Source organism: Dendrobates tinctorius, unplaced genomic scaffold (assembly GCF_039654945.1).
Source record: "Dendrobates tinctorius isolate UK_male_01 unplaced genomic scaffold, ASM3965494v1 ptg000399l, whole genome shotgun sequence".
Classification (NCBI taxonomy): Eukaryota; Metazoa; Chordata; class Amphibia; order Anura; family Dendrobatidae; genus Dendrobates; species Dendrobates tinctorius.
This window is the reverse complement of record NW_027362065.1, coordinates 229,146-251,580: the sequence shown is the minus strand read 5'-3', so window position 1 is coordinate 251,580 and position 22,435 is coordinate 229,146. Positions and strand designations below refer to the sequence as shown.

General features: G+C 51.8%; 1 protein-coding gene across 1 annotated transcript in view; it reads left to right on the top strand.

Moving 5' to 3' along the window:
- ADAP2 (ArfGAP with dual PH domains 2) overlaps positions 1-22,435 on the top strand; it is an 84,768-nt gene that overhangs the window by 55,182 nt on the left and 7,151 nt on the right. Inside the window, exons 9-10 of the mRNA XM_073563822.1 lie at positions 8,068-8,145; positions 9,496-9,721. Of these exons, the coding sequence (XP_073419923.1) occupies positions 8,068-8,145; positions 9,496-9,721 (304 nt within the window). The remainder of the gene's footprint in view (positions 1-8,067; positions 8,146-9,495; positions 9,722-22,435) is intronic.

Sequence of the window (22,435 nt, the reverse complement as noted above, 5' to 3'; positions counted from 1 at the left end):
GCCTCCTCTGGGGTGGGCAGTGTTTGTATATTTTACCTCTCCTCCGTGTGGCCTCCTCTGGGGTGGGCAGTGTGTGTATATTGTACCTCTCCTCCATGTGGCCTCCTCTGGGGTGGGCAGTGTGTGTATATTGTACCTCTCCTCCGTGTGGCCTCCTCTGGGGTGGGCAGTGTGTGTATATTGTACCTCTCCGTGTGGCCTCCTCTGGGGTGGGCAGTGTGTGTATATTGTACCTCTCCTCCGTGTGGCCTCCTCTGGGGTGGGCAGTGTGTGTATATTGTACCTCTCCTCCGTGTGGCCTCCTCTGGGGTGGGCAGTGTGTATATTGTACCTCTCCTCCGTGTGGCCTCCTCTGGGGTGGGCAGTGTGTGTATATTGTACCTCTCCTCCGTGTGGCCTCCTCTCGGGTGGGCAGTGTGTGTATATTGTACCTCTCCTCCGTGTGTCCACCTCTGGGGTGGGCAGTGTGTATATTGTACCTCTCCTCCGTGTGTCCTCCTCTGGGGTGGGCAGTGTGTGTATATTGTACCTCTCTTCTGTGTGGCCTCCTCTAGGGTGAGCAGTTTGTGTATATCGTACCTCTCCTCCGTGTGGCCTCCTCTGGGGTGAGCAGTGTGTGTATATTGTACCTCTCCTCCGTGTGGCCTCCTCTAGGGTGAGCAGTGTGTGTATATTGTACCTCTCCTCCGTGTGGCCTCCTCTGGGGTGAGCAGTGTGTGTATATTGTACCTCTCCTCCGTGTGGCCTCCTCTGGGGTGGGCAGTGTGTGTATATTGTACCTCTCCTCCGTGTGGCCTCCTCTGGGGTGGGCAGTGTGTGTATATTGTACCTCTCCTCCGTGTGGCCTCCTCTGGGGTGGGCAGTGTGTGTATATTGTACCTCTCCTCCGTGTGTCCTCCTCTGGGGTGGGCAGTGTGTGTATATTGTACCTCTCCTCCTTGTGTCCTCCTCTGGGGTGGGCAGTGTGTGTATATTGGACCTCTCCTCCGTGTGGCCTCCTCTGGGGTGGGAAGTGTGTGTATATTCGACCTCTCCTCCGTGTGTCCACCTCTGGGGTGGGCAGTGTGTGTATATTGTACCTCTCCTCCGTGTGTCCTCCTCTGGGGTGGGCAGTGTGTGTATATTGTACCTCTCTTCTGTGTGGCCTCCTCTAGGGTGAGCAGTTTGTGTATATCGTACCTCTCCTCCGTGTGGCCTCCTCTGGGGTGAGCAGTGTGTGTATATTGAACCTCTCCTCTGTGTGGCCTCCTCTGGGGTGGGCAGTGTGTGTATATTGTACCTCTCCTCCGTGTGGCCTCCTCTGGGGTGGGCAGTGTGTGTATATTGTACCTCTCTTCCGTGTGGCCTCCTCTGGGGTGGGCAGTGTGTGTATATTGTACCTCTCCTCCGTGTGGCCTCCTCTGGGGTGGGCAGTGTGTGTATATTGTACCTCTCCTCCGTGTGGCCTCCTCTGGGGTGGGCAGTGTTTGTATATTGTACCTCTCCTCCGTGTGTCCTCTCCTCTGAGCAGGGCAGTGTGTGTATATTGTACCTCTCCTCCGTGTGTCCTCCTCTGGGCTGGGCAGTGTTTGTATATTGTACCTCTCTTCCGTGTGGCCTCTCCTCTGAGCCGGGCAGTGTGTGTGTATATTGGACCTCTCCTCTGTGTGGCCTCCTCTGGGGTGGGCAGTGTGTGTATATTGTACCTCTCCTCTAGAGTGGGCCATGCGTGTGTATATATTGTACCGCTCCTCCTTATGTCTACCTCTTGGGTCGACAGTGTGCCTATATTGTACCTCTCGTCTGTGTCACTTCCTTTGTTGCGGAAATCATAGAATCCTAGAATGTTGGGTTGGAAGGGACCTCCAGGGTCATCGTGTCCATCCCCCTGCTCAATGCAGGAGTCACTAAACCATAAACCATCTCAGACAGATGTCTGTCCAGCCTCTGCTTGTAGACGTCCACTGTAGAGGACTCACCACCTGGACACAGTATTCCAGATGAGGTCTGACCAAGGAGGAGTAGAGTGGGATAATTATGTCACGTGATCTAGACTGTATGCTTCTCTTAATACATCCTAGAACTGTATTTGCCTTTTTTGCTGCTGCATCACACTGTTGACTCATGTGCAGTCTGTGATGTATTAGTATACACAAGTCTTTTTCACACGTGCTGTTGCTTAGTTCCATTCCTCCTATTCTATAGATGTAGCTTTCGTTTTTCTTGCCCAGATGTAGAATCTTTAATTTCTCCCTGTTAAATACCATTCTATTAGTCACTGCCCATTGTTCAAGCTTATCTAGATCCTTCTGAATTCTGTCTTCTCTAGTGTTAGCTATCCCTCCTAGCTTTGCATTTTCTACAAACTTCATTAGTTTACCTTCAGTTCTCTTATCTAGATCATTTATAAAAATGTTGAACAACACTGCGGCCTGGACAGAGCCTTGTGATACCCCACTTGTAACACTGGGGCCAGGAAAGAGCCGTGCGGTACCCCATTTGTAATACTGGGGCCAGGAAAGAGCCTTATGGTTCCCCACTTGTAACACTGAGGCCAGGACAGAGCCGTGTGGTACCCCACTTGTAACACTGGGGCCAGGAAACAGCCTTATGGTTCCCCACTTGTAACACTGGGGCCAGGACAGAGCCGTGTGGTACCCCACTTGTAACACTGGGGCCAGGACAGAGCCGTGTGGTACCCCACTTGTAACACTGGGGCCAGGAAACAGCCTTATGGTTCCCCACTTGTAACACTGGGGCCAGGACAGAGCCGTGTGGTACCCCACTTGTAACACTGGGGCCAGGACAGAGTCGTGTGGTACCCCACTTGTAACACTGGGGCCAGGGAAGAGCCGTGTGGTACCCCCACTTGAAACACTGGGGCCAGGACAGAGCCGTGCGGTACCCCATTTGTAATACTGGGGCCAGGAAAGAGCCTTATGGTTCCCCACTTGTAACACTGAGGCCAGGACAGAGCCGTGTGGTACCCCACTTGTAACACTGGGGCCAGGAAAGAGCCGTGTGGTACCCCACTTGTAAGACTGGGGCCAGGACAGAGTCGTGTGGTACCCCACTTGTAACACTGGGGCCAGGGAAGAGCCGTGCGGTACCCCATTTGTAATACTGGGGCCAGGAAAGAGCCTTATGGTTCCCCACTTGTAACACTGGGGCCAGGAAAGAGCCATGTGGTACCCCACTTGTAACACTGGGGCCAGGAAAGAGCCGTGTGGTACCCCACTTGTAACAATGGGGCCAGGACAGAGCCGTGTGGTACCCCACTTGTAACACTGGGGCGAGGAAAGAGCCGTGTGGTACCCCACTTGTAACACTGGGGCCAGGACAGAGTCGTGTGGTACCCCACTTGTAACACTGGGGCCAGGGAAGAGCCGTGTGGTACCCCACTTGTAACAATGGGGACAGGACAGAGCCGTGTGGTACCCCACTTGTAACACTGGGGCCAGGAAAGAGCCGTGTGGTACCCCACTTGAAACACTGGGGCCAGGAAAGAGCCGTGTGGTACCCCACTTGTAACACTGGGGCCAGGAAAGAGCCGTGTGGTACCCCACTTGTAACACTGGGGCCAGGGAAGAGCCGTGTGGTACCCCACTTGAAACACTGGGGCCAGGACAGAGCCGTGTGGTACCCCACTTGTAACAATGGGGCCAGGACAGAGCCGTGTGGTACCCCACTTGTAATACTGGGGCCAGGAAAGAGCCGTGTGGTACCCCAGTTGTAACACTTTTCCAATTGTATCAGCAAAGATTTATTTCCACTCTTTGAGTACGATCACTGATCCAGTTATGAATCCACCTTTCCGTAGCTTTATCAATCCCATACTTGGTCATTTCTTCCATAAGGATAGTATGAGATACACCATCAAATGCTTTGCAGAAGTCGAGATATACTGTATCTAACACATGATCAACAAGTGTCCAAATCAAATGCAAAGGGCACTTCACATAATTGTATCCAAAAATCCCATATACATATATATAGGACAACGAAGAGATCCCAAAAGTTATAAAAACAATTTTTATTTCATAATCAAGTTAAAATACATATCAATTATCAACGCCAAAGATCAATGCAACCAAACGCGCGTCGGGGTGAGGGGACGCCCAGAGCACCTCCATTACTCACTGGTAATTATGACCTTACTTACCTTTTTGGTTGCATTGATCTTTGGCGTTGATAATGGGAATTGGGATTTTCCTTCCTGTTAAAGATCTTACAGTGTTACCATACACCTAGATCTTCTTGTTACCATTGTATTTTCCCATTGGTCTTGCTACCTTTTCATTTGGGGCATTATAATTTTGTGCTATATATGTTTGATTATATAATGTCTGTTATTGTACACCGTATATTTATATATAACAGGGTATTTAGGCACGGGTATAATAATTATATAGGTGTTATTGGTACACCTTATACCATTACATGATAGCTCATTAGCGCAACGGTAATTGATCTTCTATATTTTAGTCAGTATACCCTCATACCAGTATATTATTGCCATTTGTAGCATTATTAATTATGCTTTATACTATGTTATATTTATAACATTTCGGACTGTTGATATTTGTTTTCGCCCCTTTTGTTATTATTGTGTGCTCTAGCGTACCCTGGACGGCATTTCACTTTTTATCATTGTGTGTATTTTAACTTGATTATGAAATAAAAATTGTTTTTAGAACTTTTGGGATCTCTTCGTTGTCCTATATACATGTATATGGGATTTTTGGATACATGTATCTAACATATCTCTGATCCACCCAGTCAGTGATTCCATCATAGAAGGAAATTAGATTAGTCTGGCATGACTTGTTTGGTACAAACCCATGATGGCTCTGGTTAATTATTGTATTCTTATCCAAGTACTTACATCATATGTCGAGGTAGCTATTTAGGGAGGGCTAAATTAACCCTTCACGGTTGAGCCAGTGATTTCCAAATTATTCCAGTGTTGCTAGCAACTCAAATGACCACACGGAGACCGGGGTCTCTGTACGGGAGGATTGAGGCAGATCACTAAGCCCCTTTATTTTAGTCACATCTTTTATAATCTTTTGCTTAATTATGCAAGGTTCTCAAGTACCAATAGCATTTCACTTTGTAAGCCAATAATATTGCAAGAAAACCAGAAACTACATATATGTCCATATCCAAATAGAAAGAAGTATAATGGCATATTCTTCAGAGTTTTACACCCCCGCCTCCCTTATCTTGTACAGATGGGTACAGTCTGGTTTCATGACAGCCCATGCTAATTATAAAAATTTATCTTACAGCAACAAAAATAAAGAAACGAAACCTTCAGAGAATGGATAAAACGAAACTTCAGCTCTGATTTTAGTATTAACCCTTCACACATACATGCTGTGTAATAATTTGTTCACAGATCTTTCCTGGTGTAGAAGTAAGGCTCACTGGCCTGTAATTTCCTGGTAGAGAAGTAAGGCTCACTGGCCTGTAATTTCATGGTATAGAAGTAAGGCTCACTGGCCTGTAATTTCCTGGTATAGAAGTAAGGCTCACTGGCCTGTAATTTCCTGGTATAGAAGTAAGGCTCACTGGCCTGTGATTTCCTGGTATAGAAGGCTCACTGGCCTGTAATTTCCTGGTATAGAAGTAAGGCTCACTGGCCAGTAATTTCCTGGTATAGAAGTAAGGCTCACTGGCCTGTAATTTCCTGGTATAGAAGTAAGGCTCACTGGCCAGTAATTTCCTGGTAGAGAAGTAAGGCTCACTGGCCTGTAATTTCCTGGTATAGAAGTAAGGCTCACTGGCCTGTAATTTCCTGGTATAGAAGTAAGGCTCACTGGCCTGAGATTTCCTGGTATAGAAGGCTCACTGGCCTGTAATTTCCTGGTATAGAAGTAAGGCTCACTGGCCAGTAATTTCCTGGTATAGAAGGCTCACTGGCCTGTAATTTCCTGGTATAGAAGTAAGGCTCACTGGCCAGTAATTTCCTGGTATAGAAGTAAGGCTCACTGGCCTGTAATTTCCTGGTATAGAAGTAAGGCTCACTGGCCAGTAATTTCCTGGTATAGAAGTAAGGCTCACTGGCCTGTAATTTCCTGGTATAGAAGTAAGGCTCACTGGCCAGTAATTTCCTGGTATAGAAGGCTCACTGGCCTGTAATTTCCTGGTATAGAAGTAAGGCTCACTGGCCTGTAATTTCCTGGTATAGAAGTAAGGCTCACTGGCCAGTAATTTCCTGGTATAGAAGTAAGGCTCAACGCCCTGTCATTTCCCGGCTCTGTCTTCTTTCCTTTTTTGAAGATGGGGATAACATTTTCCCTTCTCCAATCTTCTGGGACTTCTCCTGCTCTCCAGGATTTTTCAAAGATTCTGGCTAGTGGTTCTGCAATGTGCTCTAACTCTTTCAGTAGCCTAGGATGTAATTCATCTGGACCAGGAGATGTAAATTAGCTCAGTGTTCCCTCACCATCTCTGTTTATAGATAATGTGGATTCTTTTATTCCTTCGATGGCCCCATGAAGATCAGGTGATGTTACATTTGCTTTATTACAGAACACAGATAGGAATGTAAAAGTTCGGCTTCTCGACATCAGTTTTGACCACTTCACCCTTTTCATCCTGTAAGGCTGTGTGCACACGCTGCGGATTATGTGCGGATTCATCCGCGCGGATTTTGTAAAATCCGCAGGTGAAACCGCAGGTCAAAAGACCTGCGGTTTTGCCCTGCGGTTTTTCATCTCCTCAAATGGAGGAGATGGCAAACCGCAGGAGAATCCGCAGAAAGAATTGACATGTCAATTCTTTCTGCAGATTGAAAACCGCAGATAATCTGCACGGAAAATTCCGCACCGTCTGCATTGCGGTTTTTGATTCCCATAGGGAATCATTGTACTGTACACCGCAGCAGAAACTGCTGCGGGTCCACAGCGGCTAAAACCGCTGCGGAACCGCAGCAAAATCCGCAGCGTGTGCACACAGCCTCAAAATCCTATAGCATCTCTGATGTTTCTCTTGCTTTCACATACCCCACATCCGTTCTTACTGCTTTTGGTCTCCCTTACAAGCCTCACTTCATTACTGGCTTTAGCTCTTCTAGCTCTTGCCCTGCATTCCCTGCATTTTATTCTTCTTTAGATATGCCTCCCTCTTTCGAATTGATATATATTTCTTTTTTCCTCTTTAACAAGTGATAAGTTCTGTGTTCCTCCATCCTGGTCCCTTTAAATGCTTCCAATTCTTCCTTCTTTTCAGGGTGGTTACAGATTATGCGGTGAGAATCTCATTTAGTAAAGTCTCCCATCCTTCTTGGACATTTCTGTCCTTTATAAAATCCGGCCATTGGACCTTTCCTACCCTCTTTCTGAGCCCATTAAAACCTGCCTTTCTGAAGTCCAACCTTAAAGTCTGAGTCCTCGCTGGTCTTCTCCTCTTGTAATCCAAAATTCAAGGATAGCATGATCGCTGCCTCCTAAGTTCCCAGCCACCTTTACTTGGTAAAAATTAGGTCCAAGATTGCAGATCCTCTTCTCTCTTCTACCTTTGGAAATATAAAGTTGTCGGCGAGAGAAGATAAGAATTTCCTTGACCTGTTAGTTTTGCCTGAAAGAGATTCCCAACAAATATCTGGATAGTTAAAATCTCCCATGATCACTATGTCATACTTTTTCTGATGTAGAAAGACTTCATCCACATCTTCAGTCTGTCCAGGTGGTTTGTAGTAAACATGTATAATAGTGTCCTTTCTGTTCTTCTCCCCTTATATTCTTACCCAAACAGTTTCCGCAGAGCTACCAGTCTCTGAAGCTTGGATCTCTGTGGAGATCTATGTTTTCCTAACATACAATGAAACACCTCCTCCTCTCTTGTTAATCCTGTTTCTGATAAATAAGTTGTAAGAAGTGTGTGTTTATATTCTAGCGGTTCTCCTTGTGTCCTTCTTTGGCAGACAGTGTGTGTATGTTGTATTCCGTTTGACATTTGTCATTGTTACATTGGCCTGAGCTCTGTTGCGCTGATTTCGGAGTCTGTTCTTGGCTCTGCTGTCCTCCCGCGGACAACTGAACTGTTACACTCCGGTTAATCTGCTGTCATCCGTCCCTGCAGCACCGAGAACGCTTCAAGAAACGATGGTTCAATCTGGACTCCGAAGAGAGGAAGCTGCTGTACTACAAGGACCCGCTGGTGAGTGCTGCCGAACCCAAGAATCACACATCCAGACTGATAGCTACCGCTCATGTTCTAGAGCAAACAACCAAACTGCTCTATAGCAGGTAATGTGTCCACTGCACACCCGGACTGCTCTAGAACAGGTAATGTGTACACACTGCACAACCGGTCGGCTCTAGAACAGGTAATGTGTACGCACTGCACACCCGGACTGCTCTAGAACAGGTAATGTGTACACACTGCACACGCGGACTGCTCTAGAACAGGTAACGTGGACACTGCACACCCGGACTGCTCTACAACAGGTAACATGTACACTGCACACCCGGACTGCTCTAGGACAAGTAATGTGGAAACCGCACACCCAAAATGCTCTAGAACAGGTCATGTGTACACTGCACGCCCAAACTGCTCTAGAACAGGTAATGTGTACACTGCACACCTGGACTGCTCTAGAACAGGGAATGTGGACACCGTACACCCGGACTGCTCTAGAACAGGTAACGTGGACACTGCACAACCGGACTGCTCTAGAACAGGTAACATGTACACTGCACACCCGGACTGCTCTAGGACAAGTAATGTGGAAACCGCACACCCAAAATGCTCTAGAACAGGTCATGTGTACACTGCACGCCCAAACTGCTCTAGAACAGGTAATGTGTACACTGCACACCTGGACTGCTCTAGAACAGGGAATGTGGACACCGTACACCCGGACTGCTCTAGAACAGGTAACGTGGACACTGCACAACCGGACTGCTCTAGAACAGGTAACATGTACACTGCACTCCTGGACTGCTCTAGAACAGGTAATGTGTACACTGCACACCTGGACTGCTCTAGAACAGGGAATGTGGACACTGCACACCCGGACTGCTCTCGAACAGGGGATGTGGACACCGTACACCCGGACTGCTCTAGAACAGGTAACGTGGACACTGCACAACCGGACTGCTCTAGAACAGGTAACATGTACACTGCACTCCTGGACTGCTCTAGAACAGGTAATGTGGACACTGCACACACAGACTGATCTAGAACAAGGACTCACTTACTGCTATTGAACATGTAACATGTATGCCACAAACCCTTACTGCTCTAGAACAGGTACTGTGAATATAGAACACATGGACTCCTCTATAACAAGGACTGAGAATATAGCATGCCTGTACTGATCTAGAACAAGGACACTTACTGCACTAGAACAAGTAACATGAAGACCGCACATCCCAAAAAACTGTAGAAAAGGAGAGGATCTAGAGCAGTCTGACATATCACCCATCCTCACCTCTACAATAACCTAGAACCTGGCACCGCTGCTCCAGAACCAGCCGACTCCAGCTGTTCCCTGTGTGATTGCAGGACCCCTATGAGCAGGGCGGCATCTTTATCGGGAGCTGCGAGGCGGGCTACTATGTGACCGAAGGCTTACCCAAAGGGATGAAAGGGAACAAGTGGGCGGCAGGAATCATAATCCAGACGCCCCAGCGGGAATTCATCCTGACCTGCGAGAGCAGCAGAGAGCAGAAGGACTGGCTGCAGGTGCTGCAGGCGATCACCGCCCGACCAATGAGTGCCTACGATACAGGTATAGTGGCCACCGCTGCGTGACCTCACCAGACCGAGCTGTGACATCATCAGCATATGAGGAAAGACGGGGACCTGACCTCCAGAGCTGCGCTCACTATTCTGCTGTTACATCGTGTCTTATCCTCCAACTCTTTTATTTTACAAAATTATCAAAATTACACTCAGAAACAAACCACAATACATAAACTAAAGAAAGCCAACATAGACAGACATAAAATGTGCAAAACATGAGCAAACAACTGAAAGTCCAAATCCTTTCCTTGTCCTCCACTGAGCTCGGCAGCTTAGGGTCCCCCAGCAGGAATCCACTGAAAAGAGAATACAAAGAAACATAAACCCCTCTCCCCACTCTCACTCCATTCACCCCCATTCACACCTCACCGATTTTACTGGTTTACTTGTTTACTATTTACAATTTTACTATTTACAAAAACCAAACGAAAATAACCCTTTCCTGGCCCTCCGCCTTGAAAAAAACAAGAACTCTGCCACTTTGGCCGACAAACCTTACCTCTTGGCATCCGGTCATCCATCCACCACCCCCCATGCACCCCCCTCCCAACCTGACTACACCCCATCCACACATTCTAACTAAAAAAAACAAAAAAAAAGTGTGTTATATGTTTTTCCTTTTACCAAAGCACAACCAAAAGACATTTTCCAAAACTCTCAATACCATCCCATCTACTTACGCATTAATATACAAACTAAACACAGCATTTACATACCCAAGGCCCAAGTTTGGCACCTGTAAGCCCAATATCCATTATATTTCCTGTTTTTAAAACAAAAAGCTAAGGTGGCATGCACCAGCCCACCACCAGGAAAACGGGGTTCTAGAGGCTCCATCCCTCACTAACACATTCATCCTATCCCTCAAGAACTAAGACTGTCCCTACTTCTGTCCCTAAAAAAAGAAACCTGTCCCTATCTGTCCCTACCTGCCCCTACTCTACCTAACTTATCATAACTAACTCTCTATCTGTCCCTCAGTGCCTGTCCCTCCCTCTCCCTATCTGCCCCTACTTCTGTCCCTAACACACCCAGTGAAACTTATGCTATCCCTACCCTCATTCACACGGAGCTAGCTCTCCCTTGAGTGCGTTTTTAAAAGGAGAGGACTCTCCAAAGCCAAGAGGCCTTCCTCACACCCAACCTTTCGAACTCCAAAGAACGGACCTTCACCAGGTCACCCAAGATGTTTCCTACCACCTCATCCCTTGGGAGGGTTTTTTTCCGCGTCGAAACTAGGCACCGTGCATTCCAAGTGTGGAACCTAACCGCTGCACTGACTAGGAATAAAGTGCACGGGTCCCGGCCACCCAGGGATCTGAACGCTCCATAGGCCCATTCAGCGTAGGAGAGGTACGCCAGCCGCGGCCAACGTATGGAAGCACCCACCCTGTTGTAAACCTCTGCATTAAAGGGACAATGAAGCAGGAAGTGCTCCATGCTTTCCAGCACGTCGCCACACTCCTCACGAGGGCAACCCCGGTCATCGGAGTTCCTGCACTTCAAGTTGTCCCTTACATACAGCCTCCCGTGGAAGCAACGCCAGGTCAAGTCCCAAAACTTCATGGGGATCCGCTTAGAATTTAAAAGCCCCAGCCCGACCTCCAGATCCCGGCCTGGGCAATCCTTAAGGGCCAGGGGCTTCTGGAAATGGGTCAACAGGACCCTCCTGTCAAGGCACTGCCTCGACATGGTCCTGATTTCCCACATTCCCAGACCCCACCGGCGGATCACCTTCAGAACCGGGGTAGCATAAGCCGGGAGATGCCCATGAGGTGTGCGTAGGTCCTTCACCCGCCCGCCTGTCTCCCATTCCTGGAAGAAAGGCCAAAGCCAACCCTTGCAGGAGACTACCCACGGAGGAGCCCTCTCTAGCCAGAGGTTGGAGATGTTAGTCTTAAGAAAGGTGTTTACTAGAAACACCACCGGGTTGACCATACCCAACCCGCCTAGTCTCCTCGTACGGTATGTAACCTCCCTCTTGATTAGGTTAAGCCTATTCCCCCATAACAATTGGAAGAACAGGCTATAGACCCGCGTCCAGAGAGGTTCCGGCAAGATGCACACACTGCCCAGGTATATCAATAAAGGTAGCAGATAGCCTTTAGCCAGGGCAACCCTTTCCCTCAGGGTTAAAGACCAACCCTTCCATTGGTCCACCTTTTGGGCGGCGATCTTAAGTCTGCCCTCCCAATTTTGCTGGGGGTAGTCCCCGGGGCCAAATTCGATGCCTAGAATTTTGGCGGTGGCCTGGGGCCCTGGAAGGGTGTCCGGGAGATCAAAACTAGGATCTCCCCCTCCCAGCCAGAGACTTTCACACTTATCCCGGTTGATCATGGACCCGGATGCCTCCGAGTAGCGCACTACCTCCGACATGACCCAGTCCGCCTCCCCTCTCGAGGATACGAACAGGGAAACATCATCGGCGTACGCCACCACCCTCAGAGAGGAGCCAGAGCCCGCCTGGTCCATCCCGACTCCCGCCAACGGTCCACGATCTACCCTCCTTAAGAAGGGATCGATCGCGAACACGTATAAAAGCGGGCTCAGCGGACAGCCCTGACGGACCCCAGAACCCACCTCAAAAGGACGACCTGACCAACCGTTAACCAGCGGAAAAGTCTCAGCCCCTTGGTACAAGATCTCTAACCATTTTACAAACCTCCCAGGCAGACCATACCTCAAAAGGACGGACCAGAGGTACTCGTGGTTGACCCGGTCAAAGGCTTTCGCTTGATCTAATGACAGCAAGTACCCCTTCCAGTGACCTGCCCTACCCTGCTCCACTGCCTCTCGGACACCGAGCACAGCACTAAAAGTACTGCGGCCTGGAACAGAGCAATGCTGGGCCCCTGAAAGGAGCCGGGGTGCAAACTTCACCAGCCGATTAAACAGCACCTTGGCCAGAACCTTCCGGTCCGTATCGAGAAGCGCTATGGGACGCCAGTTCTCGATACGGGACGGATCCTTACCCTTTAACAGAATAATGAGGGCTGACTTCCTCATTGAGCCGGGAAGAGTGCCCGGGGAGAGACACTCATTAAAGACCCCTGTCAAGAGGGGGACCAAGGAGTCCCTAAAAGTCTTATAGAACTCAGATGTTAAGCCATCCGGACCTGGCGATTTCTTGAGCCGAAGCCCATCAATGGCCAGTCTCACTTCCTCTTCCCTGATTTCTTCTGCCAAAACACCAAGAGAGGGGTCACCCCCTGGCTCAGGGACGGCTTCAGCCAGGAAAGCCGACATCCTGTCCCGATCCAGATCCTTCTTTTCCAAGAGGTGTGAGTAGAAGGATCTGACTACCTCCAGGATCCCTGATTTGGATCTGTTCAGGGACCCCGTACTGTCGATCAGTCCTGTCACCATCTTACAATTCACTGACATCTTACAGTTTCTGTAAGGGTCGGGCGAGCGGTACTTCCCGAAGTCCCTCTCAAAAACCAAAGATGTGTGCCTATCATACTGACACCTCTTGAGCAAAGATTTCACTCTGGAGATTTCCTCTCGGTCACCTCCAGTCGAGACAAGCTGCTCGAGTTTCCTCCCCAGGGCCTGGTACAAGCGGTGCCTGTTCAGACTCCTGAGGCTCGAGAGCTGACGGAAGAACCCCGCCACCCGCTTTTTGAAGATCTCCCACCACTCTGACTTACTACTACAGAGATCCAACAGCGGTACCTGGCTCTGAAGAAAATCCTCGAAGGATTGTCTCACCTCCGCTTCTTCCAGCAGGGACGAATTGAGCTTCCACAGCCCTCTTCCCATCTGAGGAGTCTCTGCAACATTCAGAGAAAAGAAAATTAGACTGTCATGTCGGACGCTGTTCACACCACAGCATCCGGCAGGCAGAGGTAGTTCCACCTCCAGCCACTATAGCCTCAGTGGCGCCGGTTTGATCTTCAGGCTCTCGGGGGTTAATCCTGCTGGAGACCAGGTTGGAAGGTTAGTCACGCCCACGGTCTTTAAATAGTCATACTGGCATATGGGCGTCGCCGATTATAGCTTGTGTTTCATACCAAGTGGTTCCGGTCTGGAGTGGAGGTGTTCAAGAGAGAGAGATTCATATCTGGTGTCGTATGATCCGTCGTTATCCTTTCTCCTTCCCATATTTGTGTTTAGTTGTGCCCTGTTCACATTACTGTTTATTCCTGTGTGTGTGCGGCGCAGTGCAGTTTAAGTTCTCCCTGTCTGTCATTATTTGTGTGGGAGCTTTGGTGGTGACTTCTCACTGGGTGGAGGGTGGAGGGTTCAGCTTAGGGCTGAGCAGGAGATAAGGAAAGGTCGGAGGCTCAGGCATTTGCACCTTCAGCAAAAACCCTGGGTTGAGGGTCAGACAGGGTTTCCCCTAGTAAAAGGGACACCACAGGGGCCCCGGGTATTTCAGCCTTAGTTGAACTAAGCCCCCGTGACATTATAATCGGCCCACATTTTTTCAGGAGTCCATGGATCCATTAGATTCCATAACCCGCCAGTTGGCGGCGCTGTCCATACAGGTCTCCGAGTTGAAAGGGGCAGTTCAGCAGCAGGGCCTGGTAGTAGCAAAGGTGCAAACGGCATCTGCAGGTATCGGTGCAGAGCCGAAGTTTCCGCTGCCTGAACGATTTTCAGGCGATCGCAGCAAATTTGTCGTATTTCGGGAGGCCTGCAAATTATACTTCCGCATGCGGCCAATATCCTCAGGTAATGAGGCCCAGCGAGTAGGGCTGGTGTTGTCATTACTGAGTGGTGACCCCCAAGCATGGGCATTTTCCTTACCAGCTGACTCTGAAACTGCACTGCGCCGCACACACACAGGAATAAACAGTAATGTGAACAGGGCACAACTAAACACAAATATGGGAAGGAGAAAGGATAACGACGGATCATACGACACCAGATATGAATCTCTCTCTCTTGAACACCTCCACTCCAGACCGGAACCACTTGGTATGAAACACAAGCTATAATCGGCGACGCCCATATGCCAGTATGACTATTTAAAGACCGTGGGCGTGACTAACCTTCCAACCTGGTCTCCAGCAGGATTAACCCCCGAGAGCCTGAAGATCAAACCGGCGCCACTGAGGCTATAGTGGCTGGAGGTGGAACTACCTCTGCCTGCCGGATGCTGTGGTGTGAACAGCGTCCGACATGACATAGACAGTGATCAGAGAACTCCACCTCAACGGCGGACACAGCAGAAAAGATGGCGTCCTCCTTCAAAAAAAACCTGTCTATTCTAGACCTACTGCTACCCCTATGGTAGGTGAAACCCCCGTGACCTGGGGTGTGCCGGATGTGGGCATCCACCAGGCGAGCTTCACTGGCTATGCTATTCAACGCGACGCTATCATAAGCCAGGCGATCTCCGGGACCCCCCCCGGTCACGGGACCTCGTAATGGTGTTGAAGTCCCCACCGAAGACCACCTGTCTGCTCGTAAAAAGAAAGGGCTTGATCCTCAGGAAGAGACATTTGCGGTCCCACTTGGACTGCGGGCCGTAGATGTTGATGAGCCGGAGCTCTTGTCCCCTCATGAAGACATCTAGGATCAGGCACCTCCCCATTTCCAACTCAGTAACCCGTCGGCATTCAACTGCTGCAGTCTTAAAAAGGACTGCCACCCCGCTATACGGCTCGGCCGCAAGAGACCAGTATGAGGGCCCGCACCTCCACTCCCTCCGTGCTTTATAGATGGCCCCCATGTCTGTTAGTCTGGTCTCTTGCAAGAATAAAATTTCTGCCTCAATCCGGGAGAAAAAATCAAAGGCCGTGAAGCGAGCCGCATCTGACTTAATGCTGGCGACATTAATAGACGCCAGCGTCAACGGGGCGAGTTCAGCCATCATGGGTGATCGAGTTGGATGGCCAATTTCTTCCCTACCCCGCTATTACCTCCTCCTGAGGAGGGGTCAGACACCTTCCTTTTCAGGGAAGCTCCCGACGTGTCCATCCCACCCCCCCGGTGTCCTCGCCCCCGGGTTCCAGGTCTGTCCCCCCCTCAGGAGGAGCAATGCCCCCTGAGGGACGGACTCCGCCATCCCCTGAAGGACCCTCCGGTGTTGCCCCCGGCCCGGTACCCTCGTCTTGCGGTTCATCATTTGAACCTCCGAGGGCGCTGAACCGGTTGGAGAGTCTGATCAGAGGGGGGTCAGCGGGCCCTTCCGTATGCACCCTTGTGGTCGGGGGCGGGGGGGACTTTGAAGGCTTGTCAGCCTTCCTCCCACCGCTTTGCGCTTGGCACGCCTGGTTTTGCCACCTGGTGCTGTAGGCTGCTCTTGGACATCCTCATCAACACTTTCATACTGAGAGGAATTGTCCGAGTCAGCCGCTTTCTCCTCTCTCTCCATCCTCCTGATCTCCTCACTCACCGCACTCACCCCCAGGGCCTCAGAGGCTTTGGCCACGGGCCTGGAGGGAGGAGCAGGCATCACCCCGGTTGCCCGAGGCTCCACCTGTCCCTTACCTCCCTGGCGCTTTTCCTGCCTCCGCTGGTACGCGGGGCCCCTTGCAGCATTGCCCTTCCTCACTGGCCCCTCAGCCCTTCCCCCTCCGCCACCACCTGCCACAGCAGAAGCAGCGCCACCGGGGGTTGCCCCCCCGCGGTCTCCCCCCACCGGGCCTGTGGCGGCATTAGAGAAAGAGCGAGGGCAGCGGCTGAGAGGGTGACCCAGGTCACCACACAGGTGGCACCGAATGTCTTTGCACAAGGCAGCCAGGTGACCTACCCCACCACACAACGCGCACTTCTGCACCTTGCAGTTGGCGCTGAAGTGGGTGGGGTCGCCGCACTTGTGGCAGACCTTCGGTTGCCCCTGGTAGAAGACCAGGATCCTGTCCCTTCCCAGGAACGCCGAGGAAGGGATGTGGGTGACCGTGCCGCCGGAAACCTTCAATTTGACCATGAAGGTCCAGCCCCCCGACCAGATGCCAAACTCGTCCCTGTTCTTTTTTGGGACCTCGGTGACCTCCCCGTAACGGGAAAGCCACGTCATGATGTCCACGCCTGCGAGTGACTCGTTACATGTAACCACAGTTACTCGCTTGACGGAATTTTGGCGAGACACTGCTTGAGCCACGAAGTCTCGCCATCCGGGCTCTTCTCGCACCAGCTCGTAGTTCGACCAGAAGAGCTCAAGCCCCTCTGGCCGCACGAAGCTGACGTCAAAGAAGCGGGACGCCGAAGGATGTATCAGGGCAAAGATGTAATTCGCCCCGAAGCCCATCTTAAGGAGGAGCTCCACCACCTTGCTCCTAGGTGGACAAGCTTCACTGCCCCCCCACCTAAGACGGACCACATTCCTTCTTGGCGGCCCCTGCCCGGCTGTGGGGAGAGACCAAACAGTCCCTCCCTCCCTTTGATTTTGGAAGGCTGCTAGGCCATGTCTCTCTATCCAGAAAGACAGGTCCACTGTCCTCCCCTCTACCATGATCGATCTTTCTCCCCTTTGGAGGGCCTCCAGGAAACGGCGGTGCAAACCGCCGTCCCCGGAGCCCGGAGGCGAGGAGACCCCCCCGGAACCACCCCGACCCCCAGCCGCGACCCCCGCATAATTACGTTGGGGCCTCGCGGCTGGGGGGGCAGACTGGCCAGCCCTCCCACCACTACCACCACTTGTGCCAGCACCCTCATTCATTCTCCCGTTCACGCTTTTATTATTTCCACTCGCTCTGGCACTCACTCCAGCATTTACTGCCACATTCACACTCGCACTCACTCCCTCATCCATATCGCTCACATCACCATTTATGTCCTCAAACAGCTCTTCAAAAATATCTCCTATCTCACTCCCACTCTCACTTCCAGATAGACCACTTTTTACATTAGCAGACTTGGTGTTGCAGTACCCCTGCCTGCCTGCTGGGGGCCCTGACTGGCCAGTGCTCTGCTCCTTGGAGCTGCTGGCACTGCTCCAACTCTTGTCCAGGAGTGCCGCTGCCCCTTTAAATACCTCCGAGCAGAGCGCACTCAGTACGCCCTGCCCGAGCCTGGGAGCAGCAGCAGCTCCTGGGTTCTCTGGCTCCACTTTCTTTTCTTTTTGCGGTGTCTTTGCACTGAGGGCAGGGACGGCCACTGCCACCGCACCCTGCCCTCTGCTGTTCGCCCCCGCCGGCTTCCCAAGGAGCGCCAGAGCCCCCGCACCACCAGATGGAGGTAAGCGGGCTGGGGACCCCGACAACTCCATGCCGACTTTTGGGGGCACTATGCTGCTTGAGGGGGTAGGCGGGACAGGAGGCAGTGGGCCCGCCAAGGCCACGCCCCCCCGCCGGCTGCAGCCACCCCGGGCAGAGCAGTGACCCCTTGCGAGGCCACGCCCTCCCCAGGTGACGCGGGCACAGCAGGCGGGACAGCGGCCGAGGAGGACACGCCCCCCCGCATGCCGCAGCCTTTGCAGGCTGGGCAACACTCGGGGAGGCCACTCCCCCCTCACGGACCGTCACTGCGCCCCTGAACCCACCACTTGATGTTGGCAGGGCTGGCCACTCCCCCACGTCGCCCAGCAGCGGCGGTGCCCCCAGCACGGACCCCTTTTTGGGTCTACGCGCCGGGGACCCTGCTCTTGCCACGGGCGCCGTCAGAGGAGCTACCAGCCCCTTGCATTTTTTTAGCTGCTGCTTCACAGCAGCCTCCACGCCCTTTCTAGGTCTCTGGACCCCCATAAGTGGACCAGACTTAACGGACCCATGCGTGGGGGATCCAGAGACCCCAGCACTCACCGCCGGAGGTGCGGTCCTGGCTGTACCCGTGCTGAGCGCCAGGCCAGCCCCCCTGCCACCGGGGACTGAGCCCGGACACCACTACTGCCAATACCGCCAGCGGCTGTTACACCACTGGCACCAGCACCGACCTCCATGTCGCTGCCTGAACCCTCCCCGCCACCACCAGATGTGACGGTAAGGTCCAGGCACACATCACTCTGCCCGCGCCCCCGCTGCGGACCCACCACAGGGCCCAAGCCGGGGTGGGCAGCGGGTTCCATACAGCGGGACAGAGGGGCCCCGGAAAGAGGGACAAACATAAGTTTGTCAGCCACGGTGTGTTTTGGCTTGCGCTTGTTTTTTTTCTTTTTCCTCTTTCCGGTTGCCTCGTCCTCAGGGCAGACCTCATCCCCAAAGAGCAGTGTGCCAAACCGCTCTGGGGACTCAATCTGCCTCACCTGTTGTAGGACGAGGCAGCCCCCCTCACTACTACTGTCCCCACTCACACCAGCCTCCCCCTCGCCCCCACTTTCCTCCGAGTAACTGGAGTCCGGTGGGAGAGCCACTTGCTCAGGGGAAACCCTGCTGCATGTTACCTGGGTGTTGCTGCTCACCAGGCCTTCAGGTGGGGCAGGCGTAGATGTTCCTCCATCCTCCTCCTCCTCTTGGCCCTCCACCTGGCAGGGGCCTCCCGACCCCCCAGGAGACCCTCCAGTCATGGCTCTAAACCGGTCATCGTTTTTCAGTCTCTCTGCAAAAGGGCCGCTCCCACTCAGGATAGCCGCCCGTATCTCCTCCAAGGCCCTGATAGCCCCCTTCAGCCTCTCCCCCGTGGCGGAGACCTCAGCTCGTCTCGAGGCGGGGAGCCGGTTCTTAGCCACCGCTCGTGCTCCCCTTAACTCCTCCCGGAGTTTTCTCAGCTGTTTGGCGGCCTCCTCATATTCGCAGAGGTGCGCATGGATGCGGGAGGCGTAGATGGTAGATGGCTCTCCCTCAGCTCTGGAGCCCCAGATGTTGGGGAGCTCTGCCACTGCACCTCTGCTCTGGGCCGCCACTCCTCCGGGAGGAGGAGCCGCCATGGTACCAGCTTCGGGGGGCCCGGTGTCCCGGGGCTCCTGGGCCCTGCGACCCCCTCTCTCCTGGCTCCGTCTCTTCCCCATCTCCCTGGGACTGGCTGGCTGCACCCTGGCCTCCGAATGGTGCTGAGGCCCCCCACCCCCAGCTGGCTTGCCGGAGGGTGGGAGCCAGGGGCACAGCCCCGGCGCTCAGTCCCAGGGAAAGTCCTCTTTCCTGGGAAGGGGGCAGATGGAAAGTCCTTGCAGGAAAAAACCTCCCTTCCCAGGAGCTTAGCAAGGCCCTAGCCTGCAGACGCTCAGCACAGATGCTCCTCCTCTTCCTGGGCGTGCTCTATCCTCCAGTCACCTCTAGAGCTGCAGTCACTATTCTCCTGTTACATTCTGTCTTATCCTCCAGAGCTGCAGTCACTATTCTGCTGTTACCTTATGTCTTATCCTCCAGTCACCTCTAGACCTGCACTCACCATTCTGCTGTTACATTGTGTCTTATTCTCGTCACCGCCACAGCTGCACTCACTATTCTGCTGTTACATCATCTTATCCTCCAACTCTTTTATTTTACAAAATTATCAAAATTACACTCAGAAACAAACCACAATACATAAACTAAAGAAAACCAACATAGACAGACATAAAATGTGCAAAACATGCGCAAACAACTGAAAGTCCAAATCCTTTCCTTGTCCTCCACTGAGCTCGGCAGCTTAGGGTCCCCCAGCAGGAATCCACTTAAAAGAGAATACAAAGAAACATAAACCCCTCTCCCCACTCTCACTCCATTCACCCCCATTCACCCCCATTCACACCTCACCGATTTTACTGGTTTACTAGTTTACTATTTACAATTTTACTATTTACAAAAACCAAACGAAAATAACCCTTTCCTGGCCCTCCGCCTTGAAAAAAACAAGAACTCTGCCACTTTGGCCAACAAACCTTACCTCCTATTACACAGCAAAGATTTTTTTTTTTTTTTTCCCTCTCCCACACATGGCAACAAGTTCGCAGCCTTTTCTCCCACCACCTTGCACCGCAGGTCCTACAAGTTTGTAGCCTTGTCACTGCAAAATCTGGTCCACGAAAGTTTATGGCCTTTTGATTCCACACGAAAACTATTTCCAGGGTCCGCAGAGTCTACTTCTCCTTTGCTCCTTCATGTTGCTCTTGGCATCCGGACATCCATCCACCACCCCCCATGCACCCCCCTCCCAACCTGACTACACCCCATCCACACATTCTAACTAAAAAAAAACAAAAAAAACGTGTGTTATATGTTTTTCCTTTTACCAAAGCACAACCAAAAGACATTTTCCAAAACTCTCAATACCATCCCATCTACTTACGCATTAATATACAAACTAAACACAGCATTTACATACCCAAGGCCCAAGTTTGGCACCTGTAAGCCCAATATCCATTATATGTCCTGTTTTTAAAACAAAAAGCTAAGGTGGCATGCACCAGCCCACCACCAGGAAAACGGGGTTCTAGAGGCTCCATCCCTCACTAACACATTCATCCTATCCCTCAAGAACTAAGACTGTCCCTACTTCTGTCCCTAAAAAAAAGAAACCTGTCCCTATCTGTCCCTTCCTGTCCCTACTCTACCTAACTTATCATAACTAACTCTCTATCTGTCCCTCAGTGCCTGTCCCTCCCTGTCCCTATCTGCCCCTACTTCTGTCCCTAACACACCCAGTGAAACTTATGCTATCCCTACCCTCATTCACACGGAGCTAGCTCTCCCTTGAGTGCGTTTTTAAAAGGAGAGGCCTCTCCAAAGCCAAGAGGCCTTCCTCACACCCAACCTTTCGAACTCCAAAGAACGGACCTTCACCAGGTCACCCAAGATGTTTCCTACCACCTCATCCCTTGGGAGGGTTTTTTTCCGCGTCGTAACTAGGCACCGTGCATTCCAAGTGTGGAACCTAACCGCTGCACTGACTAGTAATAAAGTGCACGGGTCCCGGCCACCCAGGGATCTGAACGCTCCATAGGCCCATTCAGTGTAGGAGAGGGACGCCAGCCGCGGCCAACGTATGGAGGCACCCACCCTGTTGTAAACCTCTGCATTAAAGGGACAATGAAGCAGGAAGTGCTCCATGCTTTCCAGCACGTCGCCACACTCCTCACGAGGGCAACCCCGGTCATCGGAGTTCCTGCACTTCAAGTTGTCCCTTACATACAGCCTCCCGTGGAAGCAACGCCAGGTCAAGTCCCAAAACTTCATGGGGATCCGCTTAGAATTTAAAAGCCCCAGCCCGACCTCCAGATCCCGGCCTGGGCAATCCTTAAGGGCCAGGGGCTTCTGGAAATGGGTCAACAGGACCCTCCTGTCAAGGCACTGCCTCGACATGGTCCTGATTTCCCACATTCCCAGACCCCACCGGCAGATCACCTTCAGAACCGGGGTAGCGTAAGCCGGAAGATGCCCATGAGGTGTGCGTAGGTCCTTCACCCGCCCTCCTGTCTCCCATTCCTGGAAGAAAGGCCAAAGCCAACCCTTGCAGGAGACTACCCACGGAGGAGCCCTCTCTAGCCAGAGGTTGGAGATGTTAGTCTTAAGAAAGGTGTTTACTAGAAACACCACCGGGTTGACCATACCCAACCCGCCTAGTCTCCTCGTACGGTATGTAACCTCCCTCTTGATTAGGTTAAGCCTATTCCCCCATAACAATTGGAAGAACAGGCTATAGACCCGCGTCCAGAGAGGTTCCGGCAAGATGCACACACTGCCCAGGTATATCAATAAAGGTAGCAGATAGCCTTTAGCCAGGGCAACCCTTTCCCTCAGGGTTAAAGACCAACCCTTCCATTGGTCCACCTTTTGGGCGGCGATCTTAAGTCTGCCCTCCCAATTTTGCTGGGGGTAGTCCCCGGGGCCAAATTCGATGCCTAGAATTTTGGCGGTGGCCTGGGGCCCTGGAAGGGTGTCCGGGAGATCAAAAC